The sequence below is a fragment of the Pongo pygmaeus genome, chromosome 10, assembly GCF_028885625.2.
Source record: "Pongo pygmaeus isolate AG05252 chromosome 10, NHGRI_mPonPyg2-v2.0_pri, whole genome shotgun sequence".
Taxonomy (NCBI): Eukaryota; Metazoa; Chordata; class Mammalia; order Primates; family Hominidae; genus Pongo; species Pongo pygmaeus.
This window is the reverse complement of record NC_072383.2, coordinates 55509168-55537107: the sequence shown is the minus strand read 5'-3', so window position 1 is coordinate 55537107 and position 27940 is coordinate 55509168. Positions and strand designations below refer to the sequence as shown.

At 44.0% G+C, this 27940-nt stretch overlaps 1 protein-coding gene across 8 annotated transcripts; it reads right to left on the bottom strand.

Annotated features, from left to right (window-relative positions):
- Positions 1 to 122: 122 nt before the first annotated feature.
- Positions 123 to 27570, bottom strand: OS9 (OS9 endoplasmic reticulum lectin). Of its 8 annotated transcripts, none has more exons than XM_054442331.2 (15): positions 27160 to 27570; positions 26556 to 26732; positions 25639 to 25702; positions 25441 to 25517; positions 25107 to 25205; positions 5702 to 5912; positions 5479 to 5580; positions 5164 to 5264; positions 4932 to 4983; positions 3733 to 3821; positions 3264 to 3545; positions 2503 to 2692; positions 1424 to 1588; positions 1169 to 1281; positions 123 to 888 (listed from the first exon to the last, which is right to left on the bottom strand). In XM_054442331.2, the coding sequence occupies exons 1-15, from the start codon at positions 27319 to 27321 to the stop codon at positions 763 to 765; spliced, it is 2010 nt and encodes a 669-aa protein (XP_054298306.1). In that variant the 5' UTR covers positions 27322 to 27570; the 3' UTR covers positions 123 to 762. The 8 variants fall into 8 exon arrangements, with proteins under 8 accessions (XP_054298306.1, XP_054298305.1, XP_063503125.1 ...); XM_054442330.2 differs by having other exon boundaries at positions 5479 to 5583; positions 27160 to 27499; XM_063647055.1 differs by having other exon boundaries at positions 3309 to 3545; positions 27160 to 27465.
- Positions 27571 to 27940: the final 370 nt, after the last annotated feature.

Genomic DNA, 27940 nt, shown 5'->3' with positions numbered 1-27940 from the left:
CCCAGCCCCCATTTATAGTACCTGGGGAATGGGGAGCAAAGAACAGGATCAGAGCATGATCTGAAAAGAACACTGAGCCTCCTCCCTGCTGGAACCCCCACCCCACAAAAAAGGTTGATGGATTGATGGTCCAGTTCTTTATTTAGAAACCTGATTGTTCAAGAACATGGTGGGTGCTTCAGACCTTTTTCACTGGGATTGTGCTGGAGGTGATGGGCAGCATTCTATCAATTCCTCAGCAACAGAGGTGAAGCCTCCTCAAACCAGAAGCACAAATTGTAGGGGACAGGGTGGGCAGGGAAAGGGAGAAGGAAATCCCAAGGCAATTCAATAGAAGAGGGTAAAGCGAGTCCAGACAGCACTAAGGGCAGGTGGGGGCCTGCTTGCTAAGTGTCCTGCCCTCCTTTCTCTCTCTACCCACCTCCACTCAAAAGATCCTACCAAATCTCCAGGTAGGCAGCAGGGAATATCCTACCGTTAGGGGACAATAACAGGAAAAGCCCCCAGAGGAGAGGAAGAGAATTGAGTGAGAGTTCAGGAGAGCAAACATCACAGGCCCGGTGAGGTCTCAAGGTGGCTGCCAACAGGGGCAGCAGCATTCACCCAGGGCCCCCACACCCCCAGAGTTGCCCGAGAGAGGTCCACAGCTCAGCTCCACTCTGCTGTTTGGCCCTCAGGGGTTCCAGGGTGGGGAGGTGGGGAGGAGGCAGGCCAGTCCAGGAAGAGTCTGGATTCCGTGAAGGATCAAGTGCAGTGTTGGTCTCAGAAGTCAAATTCGTCCAGGTCCCCTGTGCCCTCCCCACCTGGAGAGCCCCACACCCGGCGGTAATTGCTTTCCAGCTCTTTCTGCCGCTGGCGTTCCTTCTGGGCCTCTTCGGCTCCCGGCACCTGGTAGGAGAGGGTAGAGGTGGGCTGGAGCTACTGGCCGTTGAGCCCAGGGAAGTCCTGGGCCAGGCAGCTGGGGGAAGGCAGGGAATGAGGACACCCATGTCCTGAGGGGCTCTTCCTGCATGGCAGCACTCTGAGCCACTGGAACCCCAGCCTTGTCTTACAGATCAGGAAATGGAAGCTCAGCAATGGCGTGGCTGGGGCAAGCCTGCACCTCCACTCCAGGTGGGCTGGGGACAGGAGGGCTGGGGGCCAGGACTCGGGGGTAGAAGCCTCTTACCAAGATATTGAAGAAGATCTCCTTGAGGTTTCTCGTGTCCTCATCAGTTAGCCAACGTGCACCCTCTTCAGTCCCTTCAGCCCATGGGCGGACAATTTTGATCTCAATTTTCCCTGGAAAGGAGCAGTATGCAGTGAGAGGAGAGGATGGCTGGGAGCCTCAGGGCAGGACCCCTGCCCCACTGGTCCCAGCCCCTCCACTTCCGGCAGCTTGCCCTTCCGACAGCGCTGGGTCCAGCCGCCCTCCAGGGCCCACCTGCAGCTGTGAGTCCCTCCCTCTCCAGCAGCTCCTTCACCAGCCCCTCGATTTGTTTCAGCTGTGGGTTTTCCCGTTTCATCTCGAGGACAGTCAGATCCTGATTAGGGCCTCCGAGACGGAGCTTGGTGACCCGGACCCGGACTCTGTGCTCAGGATCCTCCTCTTAGAGGGGGAGACACACAGGGAAACACAAAGCAGAGGCGTGACTCCAGGGTTAGGGGTGTGGGGGTCATCTCCCCCTAAAACATCAATTGGCTTTGGCAGCTCTTCCATCTCAACATGTATATGAGCCAGGGCTCAAAAAAATGTGTGCCCCGCCCCCACCAAATTCAGCCTGTAGAGCTCCCTCCACCAATTGCAGCCTTCCATCTTCCCATCCTACCCAATAATTCTGCCCATCACCTAAAGGAAAACAAATGTTTTCTGAAGCCAAAAGCAGGCCACCTGCACCAACAAAGTTTTGTTTGAAGAAGCAGGTTGGAAAAGTGTGGTCTCCTCCTCCGTATGTTGGGACTTTAAAGACATTTCAATGTTTATAGAGAGTGGGAATGGAAGGTTTGAAACTGGAACATTCCGTTTAGAATATCTGATGTCCACACCCATAGGACCCTATGAAATGGACACAAGGGGATGCAAGAAGAAGAAATAATTTAAAGTCTATCCAGGCTATTGGCTCATGTGCAGCTGGGCTCTCCTATTCATGCCCTGACAGCTGGGGCCTCTCTCGGTGCAAAGTCCTAAAGTGGTTTTCAGCATATAGACTCACAAGCATTCAATTACTACCTACTGATCATCCATTGTGTGCCAGGCAGAGTGATAGGCACTGGGTGTACAGGAGCAAACCAGAAAACAAGCAGATATGCTCTAAACGCTGCTTCCCAGAGGGATGAATAGGAGGTAAGCACACAAAGGGATGACGGTGGTGGGAAGCAGGCGCAAGTGAGGACAGTGTTCCAGAAAGTGGGGAGAGAATGAGCACCCTCAGAAGGGAAGGAACAGGGTCCCCTCTGGGAACAGGACCAGCTGAGGGATGAAAACAACGGACTGGGCTACTCTTCTTGTCTGACTGCTCTCACCTGTAGGTTGGGGTGATGGGGGAGGTTTTTTGGGGACAACCGTCTTTTTCTTGTGCTTCTTCACCAGCTCTGGACTCTGTTTTTCCTCCAGTCTTTTGATGAGTTTGTTGAGAGTGGATGTCAGAGCCAGCATTGCCCGATCCCGCTCTGACTCCTTCTTCAGCCCATCTGGGTCCAGCTCTTTCTCTGTCTGGAATACCCAAGAGAAGAGAGTGAGTCAAGGGTCTGGGGCGTGGAGGCAGCCAGCGGGCTGGGCTCTGTAGGAGAGTCTGATATTTTGAAATGGAGTTTTGCTTATCACCCAGGCTGGAGTACAGTGGTGCCATCTCGGCTTACTGCAACCTCCGCCTCCCGGGTTCAAGCGATTCTCTTGCCTCAGCCTTCCGAGGAGCTGGGATTACAAGTGCCCACTGCCACGCCTGGCCAATTTTTTTGCATTTTTAGTAGAGAGGGTTTCACCATGTTGGCCAGGCTAGTCTTGAACTACTGACCTCAGGTGATCCACTCGCCTCAGCCTCCAAGAGTGCTGGGATTACAGGCATGAGCCACCGCGCCTGGCCAGAGAGTCTGATATTTAAGTCTTGCCCCTCTCTCTGGTCCCCCTTCCCCAACAGCCCCGATTAATTAGGGAAACAGCTACCACTTCCAAGTGCCCCGTCCTTGCCCTGTGCTGTGCCCTCTGTTTCTTTTAGCCCGTCAGCCTGTCCTGCTCCACGGGACCAGGTGGCTGTGGAAGCAACAGGAGGAAGAGCTGGGCTTGCCTCCTGGATGATGTTCTCCAGTTCCCGCTCCATGCCAGCCTTCACCTCCGAACGGAGCCGGTCTCGGTCTGACGGAAGCAGGATCCCTTCCAGTTCCTTCTCAAATTCTCCCAGTAACTGCCGTTCATCCTCATCTTCATCTTCATCCTCATCCTCCTCCTCCTCTTCTTCCATCTCTCTCTGCCGTTCTGGATCACCCCTTTCCTTCTCCTCTGGTTCCCTCTGAGGGACTTCTGCGGCATCATCCACAGGCTGCTCCTCTTGGCCTATATTTGGCTTCCCCTGGGTGGGTAGGGGGTGGGGAGAAAGACAGTTGGGGTTTCAACAGAGACACATGGTCGGGGGCAGACAAACAGTAGCAGGTGTGTGGTACTGGGGGACCCAGGAGTTGAGTCCCAGGTCAGGGTAGTTTTTCAAATGCTAGCAGTTGGGAGGTGGGTTCTACCCATTCCCTAAGCACGGCCTATACCTTTTTTGTTCCACCTTTCAGCTCCTCTATGAATCGAATCAAATCCGCAGGGCTTCGAATGACTTTGACCTGCACATTGTTCTGAAAATCTGAGATGAAAGAATAATAATCATGAACCTGTTCTGTTGTGTTTAAATTCTTTTTTTTTTTTTTTTTTTGAGATGGAGTCTTGCACTGTCACCCAAGCTGGAGCGCAGTGGTGCAATCTCTGCTCACTGCAACCTCTGCCTCCCGGGTTCAAGAGATTCTCCTGCCTCAGCCTCCCAAGTAGCTGGGATTACAGGCACCTGCCACCATGCCCAGCTAATTTTTGTATTTTTAGTAGAGATGGGGTTTCACCATGTTGGCCAGGTTTGTCTTGAACTCTTGACCTCAGGTGATCCACCTGCCTCAGCCTCCCAAAGTGCTGGTATTATAGGCATGAGCCACCATGCCCAGCTCTTTTTCAACATGGTGTGTTACTGTTGCCCAAGATGATCTTGAACTCCTGGGCTCAAGCAATCTTTCTGCATCAGCCTTCCAAGTAACTAGGATTACAGGTGTGCGCTACTGCACTCCTAAATTCTCTCTGGATTCCTAAGGACAGGTAATGAGAGACCAAGGAAGGACATGGTCCCTGCCTCTAGGATTTACCTGCTTGACAGTGAGACAAGGGCAAACATTTGCCTGCAGAGAGCACCGTCCTAAGGTGGACTCTCTGGTAGGAGAGATGGATGCTAACAAGCTGCTAAGTCCCCACTCTTCCATGCACTTCTGAGGCCCTTCTGGCAGTCACTCTAGCTTTTAGGACTACAGAGGAGATCCCGGGGCTAAAGGCTTGTCTTCCCTGGAACCCTTCTCCTCTTTCCACAAATATTAACCATTTAGTTTATTCAGTTCCAGGCCTTCTACTATGAATTATGGATGCATTCTCATTTAATCCCGTGCAACTCTCTAAGGTAGGGGTTATTACCCTCATTTTATGGGTAAGAAAATTGAGGTTAAGTGAATTACAAAGTCACCAAGTGGTGGAGCCACTGTGTTCTGCCACCTTGCTAAAATAGCAGTGCTGTCTACAAAGAGTATTAACTCCTATAAAAATGAATTTGCTGCTGGCCTGGCTACCCAACCTCCCTCCCAGTGCTTAGGTCTCCCCTCCATCCCTACCCCTGCCAATCCTAAAATATATTCAGTAAAGGAGACGTGGAAGGTTCACTCACCATTGGGAGCACCTGAAGCTGAATCTGCTGCCTCAGGGCTTGGGTCCTGTTCCTGACGAGGAGAAAAGGTGAGAGTCAAGTATGAAAGCCTGTTCATGCTCTCCATACTATGAAGGCAAAGGTTCTGGGGATATCCTTGCATCCCTAGGTAGATGTAGGTCGCCTCACAATGGCCCCAGCTGCAGTGACCCTCCCCATCCCCATCCTGCTCCTCTGAGGCAGCTGGTCTCACCTCAGCCTGCACCTCCTCCCCTCCTGGGGCCTGGTCCTCTGGCTCATTAAGCATCTTCCAGAAATCTGAGTCCTTACTGTCATCCTTGGTCAGGCTTGCACCTAGGGTACAGAGAACAGGGAGAGATTGATCTGACAGGAGGGGTGAGACAGAAGGAAGCAAATAGGATGGGGTCCCTTCCCCTCCTCTATCACCAAGGGAGGAGGGCCCATGGTACTTTTCCACCCCACCCCACCCCACCAGTCAGGACAGTAACATCAGGGGAAGGGAAGAAATGGAAGTGAGTTTCACGGAACAGGTGAAACAAGGTCCTACCTGCCATCTTTTGGGGTGCCACCCCAGACTTGGTCTCACTCCACACTTGGGGGCCTAGATCTTGCAGCTCCTCTATGATTTTATCTCCATACTGCTTTGAGTCTACTGAGAAACAGCATGCAAGCAGGCCAGGAACACATTCCTCTGACTATTCAATACTTGATCTTTTGCCACCCCCTGCCCCCGTATCTCCCCGTCTTCTCCTCCTTCTCTAATTACTCACCGGCTTGCCTCTGAACATAGGCCATGTACTCCTCAGGCTGTAGGGAAGGGTGACAGAGGATGGCCTGGGGTGCAGCACTGGGTGGGGGCCGGAGGAGAGGGTGGGGGCAGAGCCGAGGAGTGCGAATGGTCAGCACATAAGAACAGGACAAGGGCTCGTCCACACGATCGATGTAGTCCCCAGAGATACCTGTACCCTCGTCACAGAGGAACTGCCAGGACAGAAAGGGTGAATACACTTAATCACCAACAATAATTTGCTTTAGTTATTAGAGCAGGTGTCTTTTACTAAGCACTGATTATCTGTCAAGCATTGTGCATGCACTGTGCATATGGCACTTTACATGAATTGGCTCACTTATCACAAAGACCCAGTGAGGCAATATTGGTATCTCAACTTCGTGCCTCAAGAAACAGGTGTGATGCAGTCAAGGCACTTGTTCAGGCTGACCAGCTTTTAAGTGGTAAAAACAGGAACTGAATTCAGGCAGCTTAACTGTAGGTAACCAATTTGTGTTTCATATTCTTGTTTTGTATAAATATTGTGTGTGTATATATATACTTTTATTTGCTTTATATATGTATTATTATTATTATTATTTTTTTTTTTTTTTGAGATGGAGTCTCATCCAGGCTGGAGTGCAATGGCATGATCTCAGCTCACTGCAACCTCCGCCTCCTGGGTTCAAGCGATTCTCCGGCCTCAGCCTCCCGAGTAGCTGGGATTACAGGCACCTGCCATCATGCCTGGCTAATTTTTGTATTTTTGTAGAAATGGGGTTTCACCATGTTAGCCCAGCTGGTCTTGAACTCCTGACCTCAGGTGATCCACCCACCTTGGCCTCCCAAAGTGCTGGGGTTACAGGCATGAGCCACGAGGCCTGGCCTGTATTTTTTTAAAAGTGTATATATATTTGTGTATAAATATGTATTTTTTATATATGTGCATATGGTAAAAAACTTCAAACAATTCTAAGATTCTTATATTATTCAGAAAGAGGGTAAAGATATTGACTGGCCTTTGATAAATTAAGCATGCAATATTCTAATTTCTAAAATAACTATTAAAAGTAAGAGAGGCTGGTGGTTCACACCTGTAATCCCAACACTTTGGGAGGCCAAGGCAGGAGGATGGCTTGATGCCAAAAATTCAAGACCAGCTTTGGCAACATAGTGAGACTCATCTCCACAAAAAATTTTTAAAAATTAGCCAGGTGTGGTGGTGTGCACCTGTAGTCTTAGTGACTTGGGAGACTGAGGCAGGAAGATCCCTTAAGCCCAGGAGTTCAAAGTTACAGTGAGCTATGATCATGCCACTGTATTCCAACCTGTGTGGAAAGCAAGACCTTGTCTCAAAAACAAACAAAAAGTGGGAGAGGTCCTACTTCTGAAATGGCAGCATGAGGGACTTCGCACACTCCACAGGGAAACTCCGTTACTGATGAAAATTTAAAAACACAAAGCATGGCTGGGCGCAGTGGCTCACACCTGTAATCCCAGCACTTTGGGTGGCCAAGGCAGGTGGATCACCTGAGGTCAGGAATTCGAGACCAGCCTGACCAACATGGAGAAACCCCGTCTCTACTAAAAATACAAAATTAGCCAGCCTTGTGGCGCATGCCCGTAATCCCAGCTACTCGGGAGGCTGAGGCAGAATCGCTTGAACCTGGGAGGCCGAGGTTGCGGTGAGCCGAGATCATGCCATTGCACTCCAGCCTGGGCAACAAGAGCAAAACTGTCTCAATACAAACAAACAAACAAACAAACAAAAATACACAAAGCATTTAAACTCTTTGGAAATTTTCCTAAGGACATATAACAAATAAGGAAATGTTTACTCAAGAAAATCTACTAAATCTTTTTTTTTTCAGACAGGGTCTCACTGTGTCACCCAGGCTGGAGTGCAGTGGCATGATCACAGCTCACTGAAGCCTCAACCTCCTAGGTTCAAGCAATCTTCCCACTTCAACCTCCCAAGGTAGGACTACAGGTGTGTGCCACCATATCCAACTAATTTTTACAAATTTTTTAGACAGGGTCCTGCTATGTTGTCCAGGCTTTCCAGGGCTCAAGCAATCCGCCCACCTAAAGTGCTGGGATTACAGGTGTGAGCCACCATGCCCAGCTACTAAATCTTGAATAGTGAGAATTTGCAGCACTTGAACCATGACCTGCTCCCTCAATCTATGCCCCAAACCCCTACCCCACAGCTCAGTTAGACAAAAGCTCCACTCCAGCAGGTGAGCGTAGTTAAAAAAAAAAAAAAACAAGTGAGGTGGGGCGGTGGAGGGGGAGGGACTTCCTATTCTCTCAACATCCAGTCATGAGATATGGTATATGGTATTTTACCAGGAGGGCCACCAGCTCCAAGATACAGCAACTAAATTCCTGAAAAAGATCAAGGGCTCCCTTCCTCCACTCAGCCCCACCCACAGGGCAGAGGCTTTACCTCAAGTGCAGTGGGACAAAAGTATCGGGGCCCTGATTGCCCTCACTGAAGCTTGCTCAGAGAGTGGAGGTTTCACAAAAGGAGATGCAAACCGAGAGAGGAGAGGCCGTCATCCCTGCCTAGCTCCCTGCTCATAAAGCAGGAATGTCCTTCCAAGTGAAGCAAGCCATTGTTCCTGACCCCAGCTCCAGAGCAGGGCCTCGGGGATTTTGCCCAGGGGGAGAGGCAGTCTGTAAGAATATAGAGCTCCAAAACATTCTCCAAAGGACCTGACTTAATATGAAACAGAGTATGGGGAAATTCAAGCCTATAGGCACTTCAAAAATGTAGAGATTTTGGCAGGAGGCAATTAAAAGGCTGATCGCTCCATGATAGCAACAGGCTAAACCTTCGGACAGCTAGTTTAACAGAGAGAACCAGGGAAAGGGCAACTGAGAGCCGTCCTGGACTCAGAAAAAACCTACATATTGCCCTCAAAAACTAGCCCGACAAAGGGGCCCACAATTAACTGGACTAAACTATGGAACAACTTATGCCCCACATGTCAAAAACAATAAAGCAATTAGTTGGCAATGAATGGAGCCTAACAGCTGGGGGTGATACCAGCAGAGGCAGATGGCTTAACAAATTTATGAAAGAAACAGTCAAAAAGCCTGCTGAAACCACTGTCATCTAGTGTGGCTGTGTGCAGGGCCAAGACCGTGCACTCTGAGAAGAGACACTAGAGGCTTCATGTTGTGAGGGAAAGAGACTGAATGCAAGTAGTCCAGCCAAGTCACTGAACAAATGAACAAACAAAAGCCATAGGGTGGAGGGCAGGAATTTCTATCTGGAGTTACTACAACATACTATCTAAAATGTCTGGTTTTCGACAACAATTATGAAACACGCAGAAACAGTAAAGTATGAAACATATATAGGAAAATATGTAGGCAACAGAAACCACCCGTGAGAGGTCCCAGATGTTGGATCTCACAAAGACTTAAAAGTAGCTGTTATATTAATAAATATGTTCAAAGAATTAAGAATTTAAGTCACACAAAGTGTGTTCTCTGACCATATGGAATAAAATTAGAAATGAATAAGGAAAAAAATTTGGAAATTCAGAAATATGTAGAAATTAAACAAGGATACTCATTAAGTAACCAATGAGTTAAAGGAAAAAAACAAAAGAAAACTATAAAATACCTCAAAAATGAATGAAAATGAAGACATAACATATCCAAACTTATAGGATGCAGCTGAAGTAGTGCTTAGGGGGAAATTCATAGCTATAAACATCAATTTTTTAAAAACAAAATCTTGACTCCATAATCTACCCTTCTATCTTAAGAAACTAGAAAAAGAAGAACACACTAAACCAAGAGCCAGCAGAGGGAAAGAATATAGACTAGGACAAAAATAAATGAAATAGAGAACAGGAATACCATCCTATGTGTCCAAAGACAGGGAACCACAGATACACCTTTGTAGGAAGTTTATATATGTTTTTAAGTTTCTGTAATAAAAAGTTTCAAAAAAGACAATCTTTAAATATCCATAACTTGCACCTGGCAATTATGCTTTTTTTGCTTACTTTCTTTTTTTTCTTTTTTAATAGATGCAGGGTCTTGCTCTGTTGCCCAGGCTGGTCTCAAACTCCTGGGCTCAAGTGATCCTCTCTCCTCAGCCTCCCAAAGTGTTGGGAATATTGGCATTAGCCACTGTGCCCAGCCCAATTATATGTAAGATATATTTACACATGCATATATGTACAATGTAATAATCATTTGTGATAACAAAAGAATTGGGGGGGGGAACTATTTCAACCAGTAGAATAATGGTGATAAAACGATGGAACACACAATGGAATTTTATGCAGCTATAAAAACAAAAAAGGGCCAGGCATGGTGGCTCATGTCTGTAATCCTAGCACTTTGGGAGGCCAAGGTGGGTAGATCACGAGGTCAAGAGATCAAGGCCATCCTGGTCAACATGGTGAAACTCCGTCTCTACTAACAATACAAAAATTAGCTGGGTGTGGTGGCGCATACCTGTAGTCCCAGCTACTTGGGAGGCTGAGGCAGGTGAATCCCTTGAACCCAGGAGGTGGAGGTTGCAGTGAGCAGAGATCGTGCCACTGCACTCCAGCCTGGGTAACAGAGCAAGACTCCGTCTCAAAAAAAAAAAAAAAAAAAAAAAAAAGATGTACTGCCATTGAAAGATCTCTAAGGTTTATTGTCAAGGGAAATAAAAGCAAGGTATAGAACAGTGTGTTTAATTTACTATATATTGTTTATAAATAAAGGGGAAAGGAAATAAGAATCTCCATTAATAATTGTTTGTAATCACACAAAAAGGCTGGAAGGATACATGCAAAACTAAGACCAGGGATAACCTGTGGGGCTGGAGGAGGGATGGCGGGGAGAGAATGGGAAATGAGCAGATGAGAAACAAGTATGGGAGGGAAATATTTCTCTCTTTTTTTTTTTTTTTTTGAGATAGAGTCTTGCTCAGTCGCCCAGACTGGAGCATAGTGGCGTGATCTCGGCTCACTGCAACCTCTGCCTCCCGGATTCAAGCGATTCTCCTGCCTCAGCCTCCTGAGTAGCTGGGACTACAGACATGCCCTACCACACCCCGTAATTTTTGTATTTTTAGTACAGACAGGGTTTCACCATGTTGGCCAAGCTGGTCTTGAACTCCTGACCTCAGGTGGTCCGCCTGCCTCGGCCTCCCAAAGTGCTGGGATTACAGGCATGAGCCACCATGCCCAGCCAGGAAATATTTCATTACATACCTTTTAAATAATACTTTCTGGGTTTTGTATCATGGGAAAGTATTATCTATTTAATAATTAGATAAGGAATTTAAAATAGCCATTAAAAACTTGTGAGAGATATATAGATAGTTGGAGACAAATTTATGAGATATAAAAGAGGAAAAGCTGAAAATGAATGAGCTAGGCATTCATTTCAAGAAGTTGAACAAACAGCAAAATAAACCCAGAAAAGTAGAAGGAAGGAAAATAAAGATTAGAGTAGAAATTAATACAAAACAAATACAATAGAGAAGCTCAACAGAGCCAAAAGTTGTTTCTTTGAAAAAACTAGTAAAACTGACTAACCTTTGATGTGACTGACCAGTAACGAATGAGTGATGCAAAAATAACCCATGAGGAATGAAAAGAGGAACCTAATTACAGATGCCACAGAGATTAAAAAGATAGAAGAATACAATGAACTTTATGCCAATAAATCTTAAAAGTCAGATGAAATGAACTCCTGAAAAGAAAACTTACTTAAACTGTCCCAAGTAGAAATAGAAAACTTTGAATATTCCTAAAACTACTTCAGAAAATGAATCAGTAGTTAAAAATCTACCCGCAGCCAGGTGCGGGTGGCTCACGCCTGTAATCCCAGCACTTCAGAAGGCCAAGGCGAGTGGATCACTTGAGGTCAGGAGTTTGAGACCAGCCTGGCCAACATGGCGAAACCCCATCTCTACTAAAAATACAAAAATTAGCTGGGCATGGTGGCGCACGCCTGTAATTCCAGCTACTTGGGAGGCTGACGCACGAGAATCTCTTGAACCTGGGAGGCGGAGGTTGCAGTGAGCCGAGATCATGCCACTGCACTCCAGCCTGGGTGACACAGTGAGACTCTGTCTTAAAAACAAAGTAATAACAATAATAAAAAAAAAAGGGATCGTCAGGGATAATATATATGACCACATTCGGTTCATTTCAGGAATGCAAAGTTGGTGCAACATTAGAAAACCTATAAATTATTTAATTTCAAAATTAAACATAGCCTTAAAACATATAAATAAAAAATTAACAAAATTGCCAAATCCACCATCACAGTGGGAATATTAACAGAGTTCTTTATACGATCACTAGTCAACTCAACATAAAATTGTAGAAAATCTGAACAACACAGTGAGCATCTTGAATTGCTTAATTGGAGAAAGGACATGCTTTCAAGCACAAACATACAATTTTTTAAAAATTCATCAAAAAGAAAGTCTCAACAATCACCAAAAGAATCACTGACACAATGGCATAAAATTAGAAACCAATAGCAATCATATAAAAACAACAAAGCAAAACACATTTGTTTAGAAATATATTAAGCATAATTCTAAATAAGTTCAGAAGCACGTAGAAACCATAATGAAAATGAAAACACCACATATTAAAATTTGAGGGATGCAACCAAAATAGTACTCAGAGTGAAATGTAGAGCTTTAAGTGTGTAATTAAGAGAGAAGACAGATTGAAAAGCATTTCGCTGAAGAAGTTATGAAAATATTTGCAACTCACATCACAGACAAAAGGATCATATCTCTACTATATAGAGTTCTTATAAATTGACAAGAAAAAGACCAGCAAGCCATTAGGAAAATGAGCAAAGAATTTGGATAGCTGAAAGAAAAGAGTAAAGAAGGGAGTAGAGACAACCCTTAAATGAGTAAAATTAGACATTTTTTTTCTTAAGAGAAATGCAAATTAAAACCACACTAAGAAATCATTCTTTCTCTGATGCCTAGCTGATGATTGGCCAAAATCCAAAAGTTTAAAAATATACCGGGTTGGCATAGCTATAGGGAAATCAGCATTCCCATACATTGTTGGAGGGAAAGTAATTTACCTAAGCAGAGTGATTTGGCAGCACATAGCAAAATTACACAAACTTACTGCAGCACATAGCAAAACTACACAAACTTACTTCCAGGAACTCAATTTACACATCCTCTCTAAGTACAAGATTATTCACTGCAGCACTTGTGTGTTAATAAAAGATTTAAAGCAAGCTAAATGTCTATCAACAGGGAACTATTTAGATAAACAATGATACAGCTATATAACAGAATAACAGAAACTATATGCAGGAATAAGGATGACTTTTTTTTTTTTTTTTGAGACAGTGTCACTCTGTTGCTCAGGCTGGAGTGCAATGGTATGACAACAGCTCACTGCAACCTTGACCTCCTGGGCTGAAAAGATCCTCCCTTATCAGCCTCCTGAGCAGCTGGGACCACAGGCACACACTACCACACCTGGCTAAATATTTTTTTGTAGAGATGGGATCTCACTACGTTGGCTAGGCTGGTCTCAAACTACTGGCCTCAAGCAATCCTCCTGCCTCCACTTCCCAAAGTGCTAGGATTACAGGCATGAGCCACCACACCTGGCCCAAGTAAGGTTTTATATATATATTGATTTGGAAAGAGTGCAAAGATATATGCTTATATGTGCATTTAAAAAAATCTCAGAGTATATAAAGAAATTAACAATGGTTACCTTTCTTTAAGGATGGAAAGAGGCTAATGAGGGACAAGATGTGTTAATACTTTTCTTATACCTTTTAAGCATTTCTATAGTTGAGTTATGTGAATGTGATGATGCCTATTCAGAAGATTTAATATAGAATTTTTTATTTAAAAAATTTGAGATGATGTCTTGCTCTGTCACCAAGCTGGAGTGCAGTGGTGTGTTCATAGCTCATTGTAGCCTTGACCTCCTGGGTTGAAGAGATCCTCCCAACTCAGCCTCCCAAGTAGCTGGGACCACAGGCACATGCCACCACACCTGGCTAATTCTTTTTTTTTCCCCATAGAGACAGGGTCTCACTGTGTTGCCTAGGCTGGTCTCAAACTCCTAGCCTCAAGTGATCCTCCCACCTTGGCCTCCCAAAATGCTAGGATTATAGGGCATGAGCTACCATGCCTGGCCAGAATTTTTTAATGTTAAAAAAAATTCAAGTTGAATCAGAATAACACAAAGAAAGGAAAATGAAGGAAATAACAAAGATAAAATAACAAACATGTGGCAGGACACGGTGGCTCACGCCTGTAATCCCAGCACTTTGGGAAGCCGAGGCAGGCGGATCACCTGAGGTCAGGAGTTCGAGACCAGCCTGACCAACATGAAGAAACCCCGTCTCTACTAAAAATACAAAAATTAGCCAGGCATAGTGGCACATAAAGCACCATCCCCTTGGTGCTTTCTCGTGACAGTGAGTGAGTTCTCAAGAGATCTGGTTTTGGCATGTCCCCCCTCTCTCTTTTGCTCCTGCTTCTGCCATGTGAGACTCTGGCTCCCCACTTGCCTTTCACCATGATTGGAAGCTTCCCAAATCCTCCCCAGCAGTAGAGGCTGCTATGCTTCCTGTATGGCCAGCACAACTGTGAGACAATTAAACCTCTTTTCTTTATAAATTGCCCAGTCACAGGTATTTCTTTATAACAATGTGAGAATGGACTAATACGATGTTAGTGAAATACTAAATGGACAACAGAGAGGATAAACAAAACCAAAAGGTGGTTATTGGACTAATAAAGTAGACAAGCCTCTGGCAACATAGATCAAGAAAAAAGAGAAAAGGCAAAGTCAATATTAGGAATGCAAAAGAGGACATATTTACAAAAAGAGGTTATTAAAAAACAAAAAAACCCTGTAATTTTATACTAATACATTTGAAAATTTAGACAAAAGAATAATGGCCCATGAAATTATACTTTATTAAAGCTTCATGATGCAGCAAACCGAAAAAACCTTACAATCTTTAAATAAATTAAATCAGTAGCAACAACCATCCCCACAATATACCGGTTTTGTAGCATATTGTGGGGATGGGGAGGATTTATTTTATCTAACCTTATTTTATTTTATTTTTTTTCAGAGAGTCATGCTCTGTCACCCAGGCTGGAGTCCAGTGGTGTGATAACAGCTCCTAACAGCCTCAACCTCTCCAACTCAAGCAATCCTCCTGCTTTAGCCTCCCAAGTAACTGGGACTACAGGTGTACACCACCACATCAGGCTAATTTAAAACGTTTTTTTTTGAGAGGCAGGAGTCCCACTATGTTGCTCAGGCTGGGCTCCTAGGCTCAAGCAATCTTCCTGCCTTGGCCTCCCAAAGTGTTGGGATTACAGGCATGAGCCACCACACCTGACCCTACCTAACCTTTGAAGAATAATCTCTATCTTAGCAAACTGCTCCACAGAGCAGAAAAAGAGGGAAGCTCCTCAAGATATTTTGTGAAGTGAATGCAACTTTATACAAAAACAAGGTAAGTACAAGAACAGAAAATTATAGACCAATTCACTTATGAAAATAGTTATAAAAGTTAATTATACTATCAGGATACTGAATATAGCAATGTATAAAAAAAAAAAATTTCATGACTATGGATTATCCCAGAAATGAAAATAAAAAAACCTAGAAAATAAATTAATTTAACACTTTTAATATTAAAAAAACCATATGACTATCTCAATAGACACAGAATAAGCATATGTTAAACTTCCACACCTATACATGGTGAAACTATCCAGCAGTCTAGGTACAGAATGGAACTTCACATACCTGATAAAAGGTATCTGCAAAAAGCCTGCAGGAAAACATCATGCTAACAGTGAAACTTCAGGAGCATCCCCTTTAAAGTCAGAAACAAGTCAAGGATGCCCATCATTGCCACTTCTGTTGCACTCGAGGTATAAGAAAAATGAAATGTATAAGATTTAGAAAGGAAGAAACCAAAACTGTTTCTCTTGCAGATGACATAATTATCTATACAGAAAATCCACAAGAATTTGTGAACTACTAAAAATGAAAGAGTTCAAAAAAAAGTTGCTGAGTATAAGATCAATATGTAAAACCAATAATGTGACCATGTACCAGCAACAATCAGAAAACGGAATTTTTGGCCAGGCACAGTGGCTCATGCCTGTAATCCCAGCACTTTAGTAGGCCGACGGTGGATCACATGAGGCCAGGAGTTTGAGACTAGCCTGGCCAATATGATGAAACCCCCTCTCTACAAAAATTACAATAATTAGCTGGGCGTGGTGGTACGCACCTGTAATCCCAGCTACTCAGGAGGTTGAGGCAGAGAATCACTTGAACCTGGGAGGCAGAGGCTGCAGTGAGCCAAGATTGCACCCCAGCCTTGATGACAGAGCAAGACCCCATCTCAAAAAATAATAATAATAAAGAAAATGAAATTTGTAAAAGATGCCACTTAAAATAGCATCTAAAACTATAAGGTCCTGTATGTTTGAAATATATGCATACACAAACAAGACAAAAATAAAAACAATAAGGTATCTAAGACTAATTTCACCTAAGATGTAGAAGAATTTTTAGAGAAAATTAAAACTTTACTAAAATATAGGACAACAAGTAAATGGAAACAAACATGTTCACAGTGTGTGAAGACTTCATATTATAAAGTATCAATTATCTCCAAATCAGTCTAAAATTAAATTCCAACCAAAATCCCCAAAAGGAGTTTTAATAGAACTCGGCCAATGATAGCCCCAACAGTTTTGAAGAATAAAGGGGAGTATATCCTACCAGATACCAAGATTTATGAAAAAGCTATAGTAATTAAAACAATGTGGTAATGACATAGGAATAGATAGACTACTGGAACAAAAGAGAAGCCAAGAAGAAAATGCACATTTATTTGAGAACTTGGTAAATAACTGAGGAGGCATTACAAATCAGAGAGGAATGTATGGACTATTCAATAAACAGTGCTGGGGCAACTGTGGAAAATAGGTGTATCTAGGTCCTAACCTTATAACATACATTAAGATAAATTTTTACTGAATTGTAGTCCAAAGTATAGAAACTCTATTCACACTTTTCTACTTTTTTAGAAACCTGAAAAAATAGATGAATAGCAAATAAGAAAGGATTAAATAAAAGACATAAGATGTACAAAGTATAAAGAAAAAGACCGATAAGTTTGACTATATTGGAATTTAAATTTTTTAAATTAAAATTCATTTAAGACACTATAAACAAAACAAGAGGACAAAGTATAGATAGAATGTAGGTGACAAATAATTAAATCTGAAATTTATAAAGAATGCCTTCCTAACTTATTCTGTGAGGCTGGCATTACCATAATATCAAAGCTAGACAATACTACTACAAAATACTACAAGAAAACAATAGACTAATATATATATATATATATATTATTTTTTTTTTTTTTAATTTTTGTATTTTCAGTAGAGATGAGGCTTCACCATGTTGGCCAGGCTGGTCTCGAACTCCTGACCTCAGATGATCCACCTGCCTTGGCCTCCCAAAGTGCTGGGATTTCAGGTGTGAGCCACCACTCCCGGTGACTAATATCTTTTATACATACAGATGCAAAATTCCTCAACTAAATGGTAGCAAACCAAATTCAGCAGCATATTAAAAGCATTATACATCATGATTTATGTTGGATTCACTCCAAGAATGCAAGGATGGTTCAACATAGGTAAATCAATGTCATACACTACATTAATAGAATGAAGGGGAAAAACCCATATGATCATCTCAACTGATGCAGAAAACGGACTTGATAAATTCAATAACCTTTTCATGTAAAACAACAATCAACTAGGAATAGGAGGGAATGTCTTCAGTTATTGATAAAGTCCATATAAGAAAAACCCACAGCTAACGTCATACTCAATGGTGAAACATTGAAAGCTTCCCCCTTAAGATTAGGAACAAGACAAGGATAGCCATTCTTTTCATTTCTATTCAACATAGTACTGGAAGTTTTAGAGTGATTAGGAATGAAAAAGAAATGAAAGGCATCCAATGGTGTTTTTTATAGAAAAAAAAATCTTAAAATTCACATGGAATCTCCAGGGATCCCAAGTATCCATAACAATCTTAAAAAAAGAACAAAGTTAGAGGACTCACATTTCCTGACTTAAATCTTAGTACAAAGCTACTATAATCAAAACAGTGTGATACTGGCAAAAAGACAGACATATTTACCAATGGAATAGAATAGAGAGGCCAGAAATAAACCCTCATATATATGGTCAATTGATTTTTAGTAAGGATACCAAGAATATTCCATGGGGAAAGGACAGTCTTTTCAACAAATGGTGCCAGGGAAACTGGATATCCATATTCAAAACAATGAAGTTGGACCATATGCAAAAATTACACCATATACAAAAATTAACTCAAAATCAGCAGCTGGGCACAATGGCACACCCCTATAATCCCAGCTACTCAGAAGCTGAAGTAGGAAGCTTACCTGAGCCCAGGAGTTTGAGGCTAGCCTGGGCAACATAACGAGACCCCCATCTCTAAGAAAAAAAAATTAATCTCAAATGAATCAAAGACCTAAATTTAGGAGCTAAAACTATAAAACTCTTGGAAATCAAAATTAAAAGCTTTTGTGCACCAAAGGACACTGCTGAGGCAGGAGAATCGCTTGAACCTGGGAGGCGGAGGTTGCAGTGACCTGAGATCGCGCCATTGCACTCCAGCCTGGGCAACAAGAGTGAAACTCTGTCTCCAAAAAACAAAGCAAACAAAAGATAGTAAAAAGGCAACCACAGGATGGGAGAAAATACTTACAAATCATAGATCCGATAAGGGATTAATATTCAGAATTTATTACATAAAGAACTCTCACAACTCACCAACAAAAACCAACTCAATTCAAAAATGGGCAGAGGATTTGAATAGACATTTCTCCAAAAAAGATATACAAATGGTCACCAAGCACACGAAAAGATGTTCAACATCATTAATCACGAGGGAAATGCAAATCAAAAACCACTAGGAGATACTACTTCACATCGATTAAGATGGCTATTACTGAAAAAAAAAAGAAAAAGAAAACAAAAGAAAGGAAAATAAGTGGTGGAGGTAGTGTGGAGAAACTGGAACCCTGTGCACTGCTACTAGGAGAGTAAAATGATGCAGCTGCTATGGAAAACAGTTTGGCAGTTCCTCAAAAAACTAAACCTAGAATTACCATAAGGCACATTCTACTCCTAGGTACAGACCCAAAATAATTGAAAACAGGACTCAAACAGATACTTGTACACCAATGTTCATCGCAGGATTATTCACAATAACCAAAAGATGAAAACAACCCAAGTGTCCATCCATCGACAAATAGGTAAACAAAATGTATATACAGACAATGGAACATGATTAAGCCATAAAAAGAAATAAAATTCTGATATATGCTACAACATGGATGAACCTTGAAAACACCATGCTAAGTGAAATAAGCCAGACACAAAAGGACAAATCTTGTATGATTGCACTCATATGAAGTACCTAGAACAGGAAACTCATACAGACAGAAAGTAGAACAGAGTCTGGGAGACGGAGAAATAGGAGTTATTTTTGTTTGGGATGATGAAAAAAGTTTTGGAAATAGTAGTGATGGTGATAGAACATTGTGAATGTTTCCACTGAATTGTACACTTAAAGACTGTTAGAATGATAACTTTTAGGTCATATATTTTTTCAATCATTAAAAAAATTGAGGGCCAGGCGTGGTGGCTCACACCTGTAATCCCAGCACTTTGGGAGGCCGAGGCAGACGGATCACAACGTAAGGAGTTTCAGACCAGCCTGGCCAACATGGTGAAACCCCGTCTCCACTAAAAATACAAAAATTAGCTGGACATGGCGGTGGGCGTCTGTAGTCCCAGCTACTCGGGAGGCTGAGGCAGGACAATCACTTGATCCTGGGAGGTGGAGGTTGCAGTGAGCCAAGATCACGCCATTGCACTCCAGCCTGGGCAACAAGAGTGAAACTCTATCTCAAAAAACAAAACAAAACAAACAAAAAATTGAATTCACCAATAACATACACTCCTGTAACCCAGTGATTCTACTTTCTAGGTATTTCCCTGGAGAAATTCTTGTACACTCACAATAAGACCTACATTGCAGTGCTGTGTATAAGGGCATTAGAGTTGAAACCCAACTGTTTATCAACAGAGGAATGGGTAAGTAAGCAATGAAACACAATACAGACATTAAAATCACTCAACCAGGCCAGGCACGGTGGCTCACACCTGTAATCCCAGCACTTTGGGAGGCCGAGTTGGGTGGATCACTTGAGGTCAGGAGTTCAAGACCAGCCTGGCCAACATGGTGAAACCCCTCCCTACTAAAAATACAAAAATTAGCTGGGCATGGTGGTGGGCGCCTATAGTCCTCAGTCAGGAGGCTGAGGCAGCAGAATTGCTTGAACCCAGGAGGCCGAAGTTGCAGTGAGCCTAGATTGCACTACTGTACTCCAGCCTGGGTGACAGAGCGAGACTCTGTCTCAAAAAAAAAAAAAAAAAAAAAATCACTCAGCCAGAGCTCCATGTCATGCCATTGAATGGCAAACACACTGATCAGTGAAAAAAACAAGTTGATACTCCTGATGTATAATTTTAAAACACAAAACACTATCTATTGTCTGTAATATATATATCAGTAATAAAAATACAAAACAAGCATAGTGAGGGTTGTGGTTGTTTCTGGCGAGGAGGGAGAGTGACTAAATATGAAGGTGAGCTTTAGCTATTAGCACAAGCATTTTATTCCTTTTTTTAAACCAGAGATCTGAAGCAAATCAGGCAAAACATTAATATCTGTTTAACTTGGCAGTGAATTTATGGGTCTCTATGACATATTTTTTTGTATAATTGTATGTTTTATAACTTAAAAAAATCTTTGGTATCTCTAGAATCTTACTTTATAAGAACTGAGTTGGTCTACTACCCTAGACTTTCCTTTTGAGGCAAATTGTTCTCCCAGGGTTCTGCATCCCAGCCCTGTCTGCATTTTTTTCTCACTTTTTCTACTGTACCTTGACCTCCCTCTCCTCCTCTCCACTAACATCCACCCAACAGCCTTCAACATGTTCTAGTCTGTTCCATCTTAAAACACACACCAATAAATAGGAATTTATTTAATTCCATATAGCTAACCAGTTGTTCCCTAGCCCCACAGAGACTGCACTTTTAACAAACAACATGCACGCTGTTCCTATTTAGGAGGCATCAGGCCAGCAACACATCACAGTGCCTGCCCTGGAGTAGGGGCTTTACCTGATCACCTAGGCAAGTGGCATAAGAACTGAAAACTAGAAGCAACCAGACAGGAATGGCCTCAACTTTCTGCCACCAAAACCTCCAGACTCACTAGCAAATACACCATTCCAGTTACGACCCTAGACCTTCCTTTTGAGGCAAATTGCTCTCCCAGGGTTCTGCATCCCAGCCCTGTCCACATTCTTTTCACATTCTCTCTACTATACCTTGACCTCCCTCTCCTCCTCTCCACTAACATTCACCCAACAGCCTTCAACATGTTCTAGTCTGTTCCATCTTAAAACACACACCAACCACAGAATGCCCCCTCTCTCAACCCCCCAGCACCTCTCACTAATGCTTACCTTTTATCTCCCCTTCATATCCAAACTTCTTCAAAGATTTCCACTTTCTTTTTTTTTTCTTTTCTTTTCTTTTTTTTTCTTTTTTTTTTTTTTGAGACAGTCTCACTCTGTCACCCAGGCTGGAGTGCAATGGCACGATATTAGCTCACTGCGACCTCCGCCTCCCGGGTTCAAGCAATTCTCCTGCCTCCGCCTCCCGAGTAGCTGGGATTACAGGCGCCCACCACCACACCCAGCTAATTTTGTATTTTTAGTAGACATGGGGTTTCACCATATTGGCCAGGGTGTTCTTGAACTCCTGACCTCAAGTGATTTGCCTGCCTTGGCCTCCCAAAGTGCTGGGATTACAGGCATGAGCCACCGCACCCAGCAGAGTTCCACTTTTTCACCACTTTTCTCAACACCTCATCTTCACCACTCTGCTCAAATTGCCCCAGCAAAGATCACCAATGACCTCTATCATTAAGTCCAACCAAAGGACTGGTCAGGGGTGCCTGGAAGTAGAGAATTTATACTTTCCATCTGGCTCTCTTCTTCTCTACTGTCTGAATTTTTTATTTCCATGTACATGTTTTGCTTTTATTAAAGTAATAATGACTATGATTGCCTATAAGCAGTTTTTAATCCTCCTCTTCCTTGAAGGTTCAGGCACAGCCAACACCATGGACCAATTTCTCCTTCAAATATGTCCTTCCTCGTTTCCATGTCACCACAGCCTCCTCTCTGGCCCTTTCTTCTGGCAAAACCCTCTTCTTCCCATGCTCTTAGTGATGGCTTCCTTGAAGTTCCGTCCCACTTTTCTCATTAGATACTGTTTTCTTTGGGGGATTTCATCCATACCTTGGCTTCAGTTATGGCTGATACAAGGACGACTCCCCACCTCTGGGTTCAATTCAGATCTCTCTGCTGAACTCCAGACCCAGAGATCCACAGCCCCCTTGGAAATCTCTACTTGAATGCCTAGCAGCCACTAAAATCATATTCAAAGCCAGACTCACCATTTTCCTTCACCATACCTACTCCTCTTCCCATTATACCTATCTCAGGAACACGAATCACCCTCTATCTAACTGCACAAGCCAAAAGCCTGGAAATCATTCTTGACTCCTTCTTACTCTGTTGATTTTGCCCCCTAAATCTCTCTCTAAATATTCACATTTCTTCATCCCCAGGCCACTTTTATTTCATACCTGGATTACCGCAGCTGCCTAAGTGAGCTCTCAATCTTTGCTATACTCCAGCAGCTAGAGTGGGCCTTCAATTCCAAACCTGAATATGTCATCATTCTGCTTCAAATACCTCATTGCCTCCCCCAACCACTGTCTCTTGGATTGTCTAAACTCCTCATCATAGCTACAGAGCCCTTCATGACCTGTCCCCTACCAACCACCCAGACTCATCTCCTACACTCCTCTTCCCATGATTATCCCCTCAGTCCCTGTGAGTATCTGTCAGTTCCTGGGATAAGCCATTGCCTCGTCTCCAGGCCTTTTGCACTCAGCGCACCTTCCATTTGGAATGCCCTCTCATTCCCCCCACCATCCTCTCCATCTGCTAGCCTAACTCCTCATCCTCCAATGTCAGTCCAAAGGTCACTTTTCCCAAGAGGCCTCCTTTTCACCCTGGACTCTGTCCCGACTGTGTGCTCCCCTGCGGGCTGCATTTCACTGCTCATAGCATTTATCCTGCTTGTTGGGGCTGTTCATTTAACGTATCTCCTGAGAGCAGGACTAGGTCTCATCCACCTTTTTGTTCCTAGTTTCTATTAGTGCTTGGCACAAGGCATATGTTCACCAGATATGAGGAAGCTATGCAGTCTTGACCTCAGTTCTTGGCCTACTGAAGATACAAACACCCAAAGGAATAACGAATACAATGAAGTAAGTGCTATAACGGATTATATATGTGTGTGGATGCTTGTGGGTATATAGGAATGTGGATGCTTGTATTATTAAGTGCTGAAGGAACACAACTAACTAATTTTCTGGGTTAATCAAGAAAGGTGACATTAGAACTGGCTTGTCAGTCATTTCATTCATTCAATGAATAATTTCTAGGTACCTATTTGAGCGAAGCACTGTTCCAGGAGCTGTGGATACAGCAGAAAACAAGACAGACATCATCCCCACCTTCCCAGAGCTTATCTTAGTGAGGGAAGACAGAAATTAAACTTAAACAAATACAATAATTTCAAGTAATGACACATGCTTTAAAGAATGCAAAACACTGTGGATGCTTACCAGGACAGGAGCAACAGGGTGCGTGTGTGCGTGCATGCATGTGTGTGTGTGTGTGTGTCTGTTTGCTTATGTTAGGTTCCCTGGGAGTTGTCACTTGAATATAACCTGAATGAGGGGATGGGGCCAATCATTCAAAGATCTGCAGGAGACTGCTCCAGGCAGAGGGAACAATGAGACCCGCTGGTTCGAAGGACAGAAAAAGGCCAGTGTGGCAGAAATACAATGAGTACTTGTATCTCTATCCCAGACCTTGTCCCTGAATTCCAGAACCACAGAGCCAACTGTCAACTGGACATCACCATTAGGATGTCTAAAGGTACCTCAACCTTCAATATCCAAAACCAACCTAATTTCTTCCCCCAAACCTGTTCCTTCGCACTTCAGTAAATTACAATTCCATCATTCCAGTTGCTCAAGCCAAAAATCTTGAAGTAATCCATGATTTTATCCCACATCCAAACCATCAACAAATCTCATTGGCTCTACCTTCAAAATATATCCAGAATCCAACTACTTCCCATCACCTCCACTGCCACCACCCTGGTCTGTGCTGAAACATTTGGATCTTAGCCTTTGTGCAAGGCAGAAACATTGAAGGTTTTTCAGGACTGAACAGAGAAGTGATGCAGACTTACAGGTGTGTTGGAGCCAACTGGTAAGTTTTGGAGAACGTTGCAAGACAGTTGACATCATTTGACTTGCGCATCATGGGAGTATTTATACCACAGACATTGGCAAACATTACAAATCAGGGCTTCCCTCCCACATCCATAGAGATCTGGGGGTCTAACACTTACCAGCACACAACTGCAGATACAAATCTGCATTACGGAAAGATAACTCTGGCAGGTGTCATGTAATTCTTTACAGGTGTGTATATTTGTGAATACATGAGAATCACCTAAGGAACTTTTTGCATTCTATATTTGCCTGCCTCCACTCAGCTGAGGACCACTAGATGAGAAGCACTTGTAAAGAAGCTGTTCACAGGGATGCAGGCGAGAGTGAAGGTACCGACCATAGGAAAGCATAGGAGAGTTTTGAGAGATATCTAGTGCTGGGATTACAGGCATGAGCCACCATGCCCGGCCTGGAAATCTTTTTTGAGAGAGTCTCGCTCTGTCACCCAGGTTGGAGCACAGTGGCACGACCTCGGCTAACTGCAACGTCCGCCTCCTGGGTTCAAGCAATTCTCCTGTCTCAGCCTCCCGAGTAGCTGGGACTACAGGCACCCGCTACCACGCCCGGCTAATTTTTGTATTTTTAGTAGAGACGGGGTTTCACCATATTGGTCAGGCTGGTCTCGAACTCCTGACCTCAGGTGATCTGCCTGCCTCGGCCTCCCAAAGTGCTGGGATTACAGGTGTGAGCGACTGCGTCCGGCTGGAAATATGTTTTAAACTTTGGATTTAGGGTCTGGGAGGGACCCCCCTGACTATAAGATGCAACCCTCTTCCCTTAGAATCTGAACTGTCCCTGTGGGAGTGTCAACTTCCCTCTCTCAAGACTCACCCGAACCTCGGCCTCCCGGGGCCTCCCATTGAGGTCGCACTTGGACCCATTGCCGTAGGTCTGGCTGTGGTAGCGTTTAAGACGATGCTGCTTGGAGGCCTGGAGAAGACATGAGGCAGGAATGGGGGACATGAGAAAGATAGCAAAGAGGAAGGATGGCACTGCGTCCCCAAAGAGACAAAAGAATGGCCTGTGCCCCCAGGCTCCAGGAAACTTTGTCCTAATGGCCACCAAGCCCCAAGAAACAGATCAGCTAATTTTGACCCTCCCCTTCTTGTCAGGGCTCTAGCCGGTGGCCAGAACCCTTTCTCCCCGAATCCCACACTCTTGCCACCTTGGCTGTTTCATCATCCCAGTCGAAGGCCGATTGGTAGTAGCCAAGATAGAGGACTTCACCTTTGATCTCTGAATCTGCAAGAGAAGCCACAGGGAAGCACTGTTACTCTTAAGAGGAGGAGGAGGGAACTGGGGAGGCAGGTTACCTTCCATGATATGACGCTAAGGGCTTAAGGAAAATATAGGAGTGAGTTACCTTCCATGTGGTATTGCTGGATGTGGCGTCCATAACAGAATTCATATGTCCACCAGTCCTTTGTCTGACAATTAAAAAATAAACAATCAGGGGGATGGAGTGCAGATGTCTTTTCTTGGAACCAGAGTCTCCTGGCTCCAAGACACATAACCTCTCATCTACTTACACACTCAATTCTCTTCCCTTCACTTCCACTGTCAATTCTCCAGACTTTCAGTAAGGAGGGAGGGCTGCTTTCCTTCTGTGACTTGGAGAGATATCTCTAAAGTCTGTTTTCCACTTGTGGTCTTTCCATTCCTCCCTTTTAAAAGATTTTTTAAATCCTTATGTGCCCTCCATAAAGATAAGAAATTATGGTATCCCTGAAGCAATCATATTAGAGAAACATAGAAGAACCCAAAATTAAATATTAATTGAACTTCTTGAACATTGCTTGCACTGTTCTGGCCACTGGGAATACAACTGTGAACAAGATTAATTCTTTGACCTCATGGAGTTTACATTCTAATGCGGGGAATCAGACCGAAAATAAATAAACCGATTCAGTAAATATGATTTCAGATCATGAAAAGTGCTACGATGAAAATAAAATAGGATACTGGAGCAGAGTGATAGGGCAGGGGGTGACTTTAGCAGGTAGGCTTAAGGAAGTACTCCTCCTACCCCACACAGACCCTCAATCTTGCTTTAGCCCTTTTCTGAGATCTTCTATCCTAACCTGCTCCTACATTCAGCAAAGTGTCATCAGTGGTTGCAGGATTCTTTGCTTCTTTCCTGTCCATGTAATCTGTCTACTCCTCCAGTGGTCTTCTTAACCACTACAGGTCCCCTAGATCCTGCCTCATTCACTGGATTCCAGTTCTCGGATGAACTGCTAGTTTCCAAGCCCTCATTCTATCTAACCCAGTCCCTTTCACCTTCAGCAAGCAGGGAGCATCTCTCATTGGGCTCAACAACTCAGGGATCCCAGGCCCTTGGTAAGCAGGTGTCTCCTCCTCCCTTTCACGCTGGAAGTGAATAGCTCCAGCTGGCAGGCGACACTCATAGCGCTGTTTGTACTTAGAGGAGACAATCACCACGTCCGAAGATTGGCTCTGGGAAAGAAGGGAGGGTCGGGGGGCAAGGAAGCAAAGAAAGGCTGAGATCAGGGAGAACAACGAAATCCCTCTTCAAACCCTAGGGAAGAGCTCAGTCGAAGACAGAATAAGCTACAAGCCCTCCAGCTGTATTTAGTGGGTGAGGGGAGACGGTGCTCCCATTTCTCCACGGGGGCGGAGTCCGGGTGTTTTGATCATAAACTGAGACCTGAAGGTTGACAGAGGGAAGTCCCACCTCTCCCAATTCCTGGCCCCCAGATAATGGGTCTCAGTCTGCGACCCCCAGGGGTCACCGTTAAAAGCAATACCTACTCTTCCCGATTCCCCGTAGGCTCCAGCCCCAGACTCCTGAGCTGCCCTTCTTCCTCTATCTCTTACCCGCTTCCTCTTCTGCCCGGACCCTCGCCCCTTATACGCCTCTCACCTGCCCTCCCATGACAGGCAATGGCAGGATCTCGATCCCATAACGCATCTCACTCAGCTCCTCCAGGTTCAGGCTCCCGACACCGCCGGTCAGACTTGCGGGTAACAGGAGTCCCAGAAGCAGCAGTCCTGACAAACTGGACAGCAGCGTTTCCGCCGCCATCTTTCGTTCCCCTTCTTATCCAGACTCTGTTTCCGCCCTAAGCCAGGCAGCGGCCTCAACACGCCCATCGGCGCCACATGATTTTATTGGCTGTACTTTCTATCCCTCCCACCTACCCTATTCCTATTTGTAAACGTGGTTCCAAGGCCCCGGGGAGGTGGATCACGACGATTAGAAATATCAATCGCTGTCCGTGATTGGTCAGAGACCAGCCAATCATCGACAAGATCAAACCCCTCTCACCTTCCCCAATTTCAGAGGCGTGGTCTATGCGCTTGGTCCTTTTAAGTTTGCCCTCTGTCTTCGCCCAGCAGTCATGCGCATCTCATTGCTTTTTCAGACGTCTCTTGCATTATATCCTGCCCACCGCCGGGCGGAGTATTGAGGCAGATAGGTAGCGTGCGCAGTGCCCGTGAAAGTTATTAAATGATTGTTGCAAAACCAACAATTATTATACAGACGCTTACCTCTTTTCATATATACATATTGCTTTGGGGCAATCAGAAAATTTTGTCAAAACCTTCCTATACGATCCTGCAGTTGACCTCCAGTAAAATGACCTCCAGTAAAAATCCTAGAGAAATAATACGGGCAGCCAGACGCGGTGGCACGCACCTGT